Source organism: Asterias amurensis, chromosome 1, assembly GCF_032118995.1.
Source record: "Asterias amurensis chromosome 1, ASM3211899v1".
Taxonomy (NCBI): Eukaryota; Metazoa; Echinodermata; class Asteroidea; order Forcipulatida; family Asteriidae; genus Asterias; species Asterias amurensis.
Window position 1 is genome coordinate 23,809,229 of NC_092648.1, and position 9,568 is coordinate 23,818,796.

Consider the following 9,568-nt stretch of genomic DNA (forward strand, 5'->3'; position numbering starts at 1 on the left):
ATGATTTGTAATCGCAACAGTCGGACTTCAAATAAATGAACATGGTTTAATTCAACTTGGTCTAACTTTTCTCAGAATGGACATATTTAAAAATCGAAACAGCACACTCGGATAGCATCCCTTTGATCATATTTTCTGGAAATAGCAAAGAATCCCTTCGCTATTTCTCTCGAAAATATTGTCAAACAAATTGACGATCGTTGTGTTAGCTCATCGAGGAAGTAGTAATGGAAACGTCAGGACATGGGTTTAATGTTGTTGTTTTTTTTCCCAAAAGGAAAACCCTTCTATTTTTCTTAAAATTGCAACAATTGAAAAGCTATGATTCCCAAAATTTCATTCTATGACTTTGTTAAATCTTTGCATTTATAGAGTTTCTTTCTTTTTACCGGGTTACCCATTTTCAGCCACATTCAAACACAAACCCAGGTCTGATGATCACCGTAAATGAACAAATCACTAAAACGAATCCAACACTAAAATTGCAACTGAACACCGTCTATAATGGTCCACGTAGACCCCAGATTATTACTGCTTTTTGAATAATAATTACCCACCCTTCCGTTTCCAAGAAAAACCACAGTGGACAGACCACTTGGCCTGGGTCACGAGGATAAACAAAATGTGCCCATTGTGTTCTGGGTTCCACGACCAGCAGCAAAGTTTGTGGGTCACTCGTAGTCCAATGCGCGGTTTCGGTCAAGGTAAAAGTAGGTCGAAAACGTAAGCTTTGTCAAGGGGGGCCCTAAATCTCCTAGTTTTCGCGGTGGCAAATTACACATAACTTGGCCATGACCGCTAGTACAAATACTTTTGTACATCATCTTGAATAAGGTGGTTTTTCTCTTCTTCTTCTTCTTTTTTTTCGTTTTTAAAAACCAGAATCAAGGTCCATGACCAGAAAGCAATCTGTAGGAATTTTCAATCGTTTCATTGTGTTTTGTTTAAATCCACCTTACAGCGTAAATGCATCATCGTCACTCAATAGTAGCTTCTCATAACAAGGTCTCCTCGAGTGTTATTTTTTTTTTCCTTTTCGAAAAGGAAACAAGGCACGCATGACACAATACGTGTTACTGCTAATTTAACACCAGGAAGAGCTAATTAAAGCATAACTGTACACTGCTGTTATTAAGTGGCAAGTCCTTTGTTTTGTGTTATGTGTTTCCGTGTTTGGGCCTCTTGTAATGGGTCTATGGTGTTAATTGGTTTGGGCGTTATCGTCAGTTGGTCTGCTGCTTGATGAACATAGCTGACTTTAAACAAATACTGGTACCGTTTATCCTCCATGGTCTATTCTATCATGAAGAGACTTTACCGTCGTTCATATTGTGACTTGGACTGGTGTCGCTAATCAACCATTCACCCCTCAAAAATAAATTTTAAAAGAGAAACGAGTACAATCCAATTAAAATTTAGTTTGGAGTTGCCCATTAGAATTTTGAAAATATACTCGTCCTCTCACTGAAATTAGTTTTTAGGGAAGATCGGTACACTATCTTGCACCCCTCAAAAATGAAACCCACGAAAACCCTTCTTTTCATTGATTTGTATGATGTAGTCACTGTCAAAAAACTCAGAGATGATACGATAAACAGGTATAGACAATTTAAAAGATTGTCCACTCCATCCTCTCTGGATTTAAAAAGATGCATTACTTGTTCCAAAGGACATTGTGAGACGAGTCTAACAAGCAACCCATAAGGTCTTGCATACCATATATAATTGTTCGCGGCCTCGATTCACCCGGGGTAAATGTCGCTCCAGCAACTAAGGTGTTCCCTTCTGCCTGCAACCTGCACCAAGTTACCGTATCCTCGTGTGAAAAGACCTTAAAACCTTACTTAAAACTTTGTGTGGAGTGAGGGTTTTTTTGTCACAAAAAGGACAAATGATCGTTGTTGTAATTGAAATATAGGCAATGCTGTTATTTGTGGACTTCATGTGCTATTTTTCCTTAAAATTCTAAGTGGAAAGATTTATCTCGGGGCGTAATTATCGTGATGGCACTATAGAATCTGCGTGCTTTCCGGTTGAAAGAAAAAACTATTTTAAATAATTTCAAACTCCGGGGCGATGAAAAAGCCCTAAAATGCAACAAATACATCCCTACATCAACAGAAACTAACTTTCAACATTGACAACCAAACTCAGTTATTCCATGGCAAATATGTACATTTTAATATCTCAAATCTGTTGACAGTTGAGTTAGATCTATACAGTCATGATGTCAACTAAATTTCTTTACGATTAATTAAACTGATCAGAATCCTGATTACAATAATCGCACAAATCGCCCGATCCATCTTCCATTAAAAAAACAAATCCATTTGGTGCACGATAAAGAGATTGACAGTGCAGTTGAAATCCGCCCTCTCCAAAATGACACTCAAGTTGTTTTTTGGTTTAACAACGATCATGACATTTTGAGAAAGTTGCGGTTCCCGCCAAAAAATCACAAATCGCACCAAGTTTAAAACCAAACTATTATAGCCTTGCTATGAACAAAACAAAACAAAAATAACTGTTGTTACACAATCAAAACCGGCTTTTAGAAAGCTAAAATAATGAATAACTTTACCTTTCAGTTCAAGTCATTGAAATAAAACCCAATTGAAAGACAAACTTTGTTTTTTTTAAATTGCAAGAGAGAAACAAAGTTCGACAATAACATCCTTCCTTCAATCAAACTAAGAACAAAACAAAACAAAACTCCATGAACTTTTACCAATCTTTAAAATTGTAAACTTCATAAATCAACAACAACGTAAACAAAAAGGAAATAATATTTAAACTGAAAATAGCACCACTTAAAACACACTGGAATGCTGAACAAAAGAAGATGATACTCTATCCGTATTACAGGCAGTAACATCGTTAGTAATTATGCTCAAAGGCAAGATTTGTTTGGTGTGTGTGTGTGTACATAAAGCAAGCTGTTCATTTTCTCTATAGTGTGTATAAGGGCTGTGAAAAGCATAACAACGCGCCGTGGAGGTTACGCCATTCAACCCGGCCTTAAACCCTTGATCAACTCACGTTCCCAACTGACTAGTCTCTACTTCAAACCGAAGCCCTCACTAATCAAAATACTAATAAGAACACCCAATAAGTTTAATAGGACTTCAGTCCAAGCAATGAGCAAGTCAACCTTGTATTAAGACTATGTTATATAATGAAGTTCAACAAAATGAGATACCGTTTATAGATTACCTCGGTTTATCTAAAACACACTCCAATGACGTTTGCGTTTACCTTAATGTCTAATCCTAGAAAACTTATTGTGAACCACTATAAGTCATTTTGAGATTGTTGTTTAGGTTTTTGTTTTTCTTTGAGGGTCACGTCTACCCTCCATACTGCACTTATTGATTTTAGTTCATTAACTAACCCTGCATTGCTATTTCAGACAATCCTTGTTTTAAAGATGATCCCTGAGAAAAAACAAAATAAAACACATGAGGGTCTATAATTATAATCACTACAACAGTTACTTCAGTTGTTTGTTAAAAATTGTTTGGCACATACACAACATTAGAGCACTGCCCATACTAAACCAATGCTTCTGTTATCGAAACCTTTTCAAATTCGTCGTGGTATACACTACTAGCTTCGATTCGCTGCTACGTTGTAAGTGTAAATGCGGCGAAACTGTGGCACAGTTAAATCCAATCTACAAATTATATTTGAGCAGTGGTAAACGTTCGATCCTTGATATAATAAACTCTAAACTAAATTACGTTTTTAAATTTAGCATTTCTTTTCAATACAAAAACAATTATATTTACGGGTGGGTTCGATAGAAAACATAACAATTAAATAAACACAGAGTTGGACAACAACAAAATATCGAGTACATACTTTGTGAGAGATGTGTTATCTTTTTCCATAATGAACACAAGTTTTCAAAACACACGGTGGGTCAACAATGTTCAAAAGATAGTGAATACTCAGTTCAGTTCATTCACACAGTACCGATATTATTGAGAAATCCAAACTCGAAACAACGGGCGCGTATCTTGCGCTTTTGCAGCATCCTTTAACGGAAGAGTCAATAGACCCTGTCCGTTTCATAAACATTTCAGTTAGTCTGTTTCCAGTTTCTGGAGTTTTTGTGTTTCTCAAGTCCAATCAGCAGTTGTAAACCATATAATGAAGTCTGCCCATCTCGCTTTTCAAAATGGAAACCTCAGCTCTGAGTTTCATGTTTTCTTGTTCGAGGAACACAGCACGAAGAGCAATTTCTTCTTCCTTCTCCCGTCTGGCATCGCGAGATCGCTTCGCGGCATCGTTGTTCTTCCGTCTCCGATCCCAGTAAGAACTGTCTTTTTTCTCCTCGGGGACCGGTCTGACTTTCTTCCTTGACGGCTCTAGCGCCGATACCACTCCGACACTCACTTCAACCTTTTCTCCGGAGGATGCTGCGGCCCTTCTCTTCCGCGAAGCGAGTAAAGCTGACAGCCTGAGAGTTGATAAAGGCGGTGCTGTACTATCAGCGACAGGGTAGCTCCCGTACAGTGGATAGGCGCCGTAACCCGTGCCGTAACTCGCCGGTGTGATCGCCGAACTCGCCGCCTCCCCAAGGTAAGAATACGGAGAAAGTGTTGAGGATATGGGTAAAGTCGGATACGGGTAGAAAGTCTTGTAGGCCGATGAGGAGGAGGACGCCGGTAGGCCACGGTGGCTCAAATCGAGCGGCTTGGCTCCAATGCTGAACCCACTTCTGTTTTGGGTTTCTTTGGAGGGTACCGACGGGGCGATCATGTTGGCCACATCAAGTGCCGTCTGCTTTCGTACTGGCACGGGCTTGCTATCGGTTGTTGACTCCGCCTGGTGGCACTCATCTCTCTTGGTCACCATTCTGATGCTAGTAGTAAACGTCTCACTCTGTTCTTTAGCGACGATCTTCCCATCCATCCTAGATTGGCAAGGCCGATGTGGTATCCCCCTGAAAAACACCAAGTAAATACAATCAGTCAAATGAACCCTTTATTCCTTTCTGGAGCTGACAAAATTGAAAGCCCGGGTCGGTGGGACCAACCCAACCATGACGATAGACCTACATTTCTCTCACCGTAGACGCGAACACCCATCATAATATATTATATTATATTATATTATATTATATATATTATATTATTGTACTGAAATGATTTTGATAAGGAAACCTTCGAGTTGCACATCGGGTAGTGAATGCCTAACATAATTGTACAAGGCATTTCTGCTACTCATCAACACTTAAGCATTGCAATGTACTTGTATGCAGATACATTATTACAACACGATTTGTAAAATATTAAAATTCTCAGAAACCCGCAAAACAATATTTTGTATCAGAGGATGAAATGTATCATTAAGTCTGGCTTACCTCAGTAAGACAGTGTTAATTATTTTGTTTTGATCAGCAAGGTGGACTATTTCCATCAACAAAATAACAAATAAAAGAAACAATGTACTTACTTTCTCTCCGTCTGTGTTGAGAGCCGGGAACGTCCGCTGTTGGTGAAACAAATGAACAGAGTACCCGCTTTTTATTGCACTGTTTTTCGGCTGGTTGTATTTAATACTCGACAATTGTTGCTAATTGCGCTCGTTGTCGGTCAACTAGTGTTAAGCTGACCCGAACGCACCTTAGCTTTATATGCGGCTGAGCGAGAGAGCCGTGTACTTGGTGACCTCAGACTATGCAGTGACGTCGCATAATAATATGACCTTACCACAATCAACTGGCGTATTGAATGACATTCGGGTGCAGGCTGCCTCAGCAGTGTTGGCGCAAACCTCAGCACGGCTTTTGTCAGTTACCTAATACCGGCAGACAAGGGCAAGTTGAGTTTTTTTAAATAATAATTGACTCCAACCCATAAGCAAGGCTGTGACCGCCGGAGAAGTGTTACGTAAATAATCCAGACAGTTTAATCTGACCATGTTCTCACCCCCCCCCCCCCCAACCATCCTACGTTACGGTATGTGATACACTGTATCGAGAAAGAGGCACATTCAACCGATAGCGTGAAGTCATAGAAATACTGACCAGTTAATTAGTGTAAGGTACAGACAAGGACATCTGGTGCTTTGGTGAAATTAAAATGTCTCGTTACTAAATGTGACTTCATGTATATCACATAGTTCTATACCTATATGTCTGTACGTTTTTATTTGCCCATCCTTGTGCCTTGTACTTTATATATCACACATCACACCACTTCGGCTCAAAAGTCTTTACAATTATTTGCTCGTTGTCATTGTTTCTGAATCATATTCAGATTAATTTTTAATTATTTCAGTTCAATAGATGTTTAATTTGCATCTTGGATAAATATTCATTTCGGGGTTTTTTTTCTCCATATATACTGATGTGTGTTTAGCACTGTATACTCCGTGGTCTAGTTGGTATGACACTGCTCTAGAATTGCAAAGGTCGTGGGTTCGAAACATGCTCGTGATTTGCTTTCAGGTAAGTACTGGGTAACATCGGTGTATATGGGTAAACAAAAATGAATATTTTGTATCGTCCCGGTGCAAAGTTAAATGCAGTGGACACTATTGGTAATTACTCAAAATAATTATTGTCATAAAACCTTACTTGGTAACGAGGAATGAGGAGAGGTTGATTGTACAAAACATTGTGAGAAACGGCTCCCTCTGAAGTGACGTATAGTTTTGGAGAAAGAAATAATTTTCCACGAATTTGATTTCGAGACCTCAAGTTTAGAACTTGAGGTATCGAAATCAAGCATCTGAAAGCACACAATTTAGAGTGACAATGGTATTTTTTTTTCTTGCATAGTTATCTCACAACTCTGACGACCGACCACAGGTTTGTTATTTTATGCATATGTTGAGATAAACCAAGTGAGAAGACTGGTCTTTGACAATTACCAATAGTGTACACTGTCTGTAACATATAATGAATCGTTTACAGTACTCGCTGCTAACATAGGATTCGAACCGCCTCTAGCGACCGGGCATTCTCGGTGGTCTAGTTGGTATGACACTGCTCTAGAATTGCATAGGTCGTGGGTTCGAGTCCCACCCGGGTAATATGCCTGTAATTCAGTTCAATTAAAAACTGAACTGAATTAAAATTCAACTTTCCAAGCCGCGGCAATGTGGCGTGTTTTGCCATTCAGCGGTTAAGAGCACCGGACTAAAAGCTCTGGTGTTTCTGTATAGCAGGGTGTTGGTTCGACTCCTGATTGTGACACTTGTGTTCTTTAGCAAGAACACATTACCATATCGATTCGGTCCTTCATAATGGGCGAACAGCACGTACAAGAACCATGAACACCTGTCGTAGAATATCTGGTTTCATTCATTCATTCATTCAATTGGTCTATTATACAAAGCGCTGCCAGCAGCAGAAATACACGAACAGTTACAAAATTAAAAATCTGGAGTAAAACACTAAAACGGAGATGTTTATAAAGACGTCACTCTTAACTGTCCACTCTGAATGGGAGGTATTTAAAGTCAATCCAAAGGACTGCAATCAGGGACCCTTGTTCACAGGTTTCCTCAACCTTCTTGTAGGCCCCTATTAAGCTGAGACATCCTTGGTTTCATCAGATATATGATTTCGATAGCTAACCGTTCCGTGCCTGGTGAGGTGATGGCGAAACTTCCCTCATCTGTTCAACCTGAACCTGAATTGCAAAGTTGCGGTTGGAAGCCAGGAAAAGCCTAAATCTTCTGACAATGGAGTGCATTGATCTGAGTTATCTGTTTCATTTAAGGCCGCTGTGTCGTTTACCCTACATTAAATAGTTTGTCAATATTTTATTTAAAAATTGAACATTGGGGCGATAAGGCTGGTCACAATAAACTCGGCCTAAGATTGAAACAGTTAAATATTGGTTGCTCTGAAAGTCCCTATACTAACACACGTTATAAGAGACTCTGTTTCATACTCGAGTTTACGCAGTCCCCTACCATGACTCAAGCGTGAAATTTACGTCATAAAAGTCAATCTTTCAAATAGGGAATAGCTTCACTTTGTTTTACATTAGACTAGCTCAACATCTGAATAGTACTACACATCTTTTTATATAACACGCTTAATGTGTTTGACAGAGGAAACAAAAATGAAATCTAGAGCCAAGAAAGCCGGTCCCACGTACAAGGGCGCCGAGCGCAAACAAAGAAAGACCAACAAGAAGGGAAAAACAGTTGTTAGGACATTGCTCTAGAATTGCAAGAAGGTTGTGGGTTCGAATCCACCCCGAGTAATATGCCTGTAATTCGTTTTCACATGACTCGGGAAAGTACTGAGTATACAGTGCTGACACACATCGGTGTATGGATAAAAACCAAAACTAAATAAATACCACGGTGTTTTTTGTTTGTGGGTTTTTGTATATTCAAACCTAAAACCTAAAGATAATGAAATTATCCCAGACATCAACCAGCAAACGCTTTCCCATCAGGATATAACATACTTATAAATAATGAGTAGGATAGGTGGCCTTAGCTTGCATATTTATTTTGTATAATTCTAATTTTAACTTACATTACTGTACTGTTCATAAACAAAATTTAATGATGTTAAAACTAATGATCAGTATCAGGAAGGTGTTTTGGGGTTTCAAGGGTTTTTTTCTGGTTTTTTTTTTTTTTTTTCGTTTTTTGTTCTGTTTCTTTGATGGACTTCGATAAAAGATCGTTATAAAAGGGCTGTTCGCTTATTCTGTTACGTCACATCCGTAAGATCTGAAAACCCATTTTTCAAGGTGACCGTCAGAATACAAAATAATGCCTCACCAAGCAGAAATAATTAAATATTATTGTTCTGATGTATCAAGGGAATTGTTCGGTGAATGTCGCGAATCGCATGACCCTGAAGTATGTCACGCAAGGTGTTTGGCTGAATAGAAGGGGAGGGGAAACACGGAACAGACTCTTAGGAGGGATTTACAGAGTACTGTTTGGTGTTTTGGGGGGTAGAGTATTTTGAGAGGAATGGGAAGCTGGATTGAGGTTTAGTATTTTCAAAGTGAGGCAGTGCGTGGGAACAAAATCGGATGGTAACCCAGACCCGAAGGAAATTGTTTTTTTTTTTTCACATTAGAACCTGCCACTGTCGTAGTGCTTTTCAGTGGGGATTTCCGTTTTTTTCTTATACGATTGAAAATAAATCATCAACAAAATCACCAGGACGATTTTTGAGGATGGCAATTCTATTTTGCAGATCCAAAAATTTCGCCCGAAAACGTACCACTTGAGAACGGTTCTCGAAACTAGACGTGAAGAAAAGGGACACGCTATGGTGACCAATGCAACCACTCATAATGGTTTGACCAAGTGTTCCATCCATCTGTTTTCTTTCTGGGCTATTTCACTGCACTGTATGGGGAAAACCATCAAATTCTCAATTTCACTCGATCCAGATCTGTATGTGGCCAAGGAATGCCCCTATGTGTAGGCCTACTTGGTCCATCTCTTCATCTTCTGTGTTGCCCCTCTTGTTCTTGTTTCCACTCAGTTTCTTTGAGTATAATTAGTTGTTTCGCAGTTCTTCATTTCACTCTATCCTGCGCTGTCTGTTGTCAGGGAATGCACCTTCATGTAC

At 39.2% G+C, this 9,568-nt stretch overlaps 1 protein-coding gene across 1 annotated transcript; it reads right to left on the reverse strand.

The window, feature by feature from the left end:
* Positions 1 to 2,171: 2,171 nt before the first annotated feature.
* On the reverse strand, positions 2,172 to 5,593 carry LOC139940393 (uncharacterized). Its single transcript, XM_071936624.1, has 2 exons — positions 5,461 to 5,593; positions 2,172 to 4,948 (listed from the first exon to the last, which is right to left on the reverse strand). The coding sequence occupies exon 2, from the start codon at positions 4,915 to 4,917 to the stop codon at positions 4,132 to 4,134; it is 786 nt and encodes a 261-aa protein (XP_071792725.1). The 5' UTR covers positions 4,918 to 4,948; positions 5,461 to 5,593; the 3' UTR covers positions 2,172 to 4,131.
* Positions 5,594 to 9,568: the final 3,975 nt, after the last annotated feature.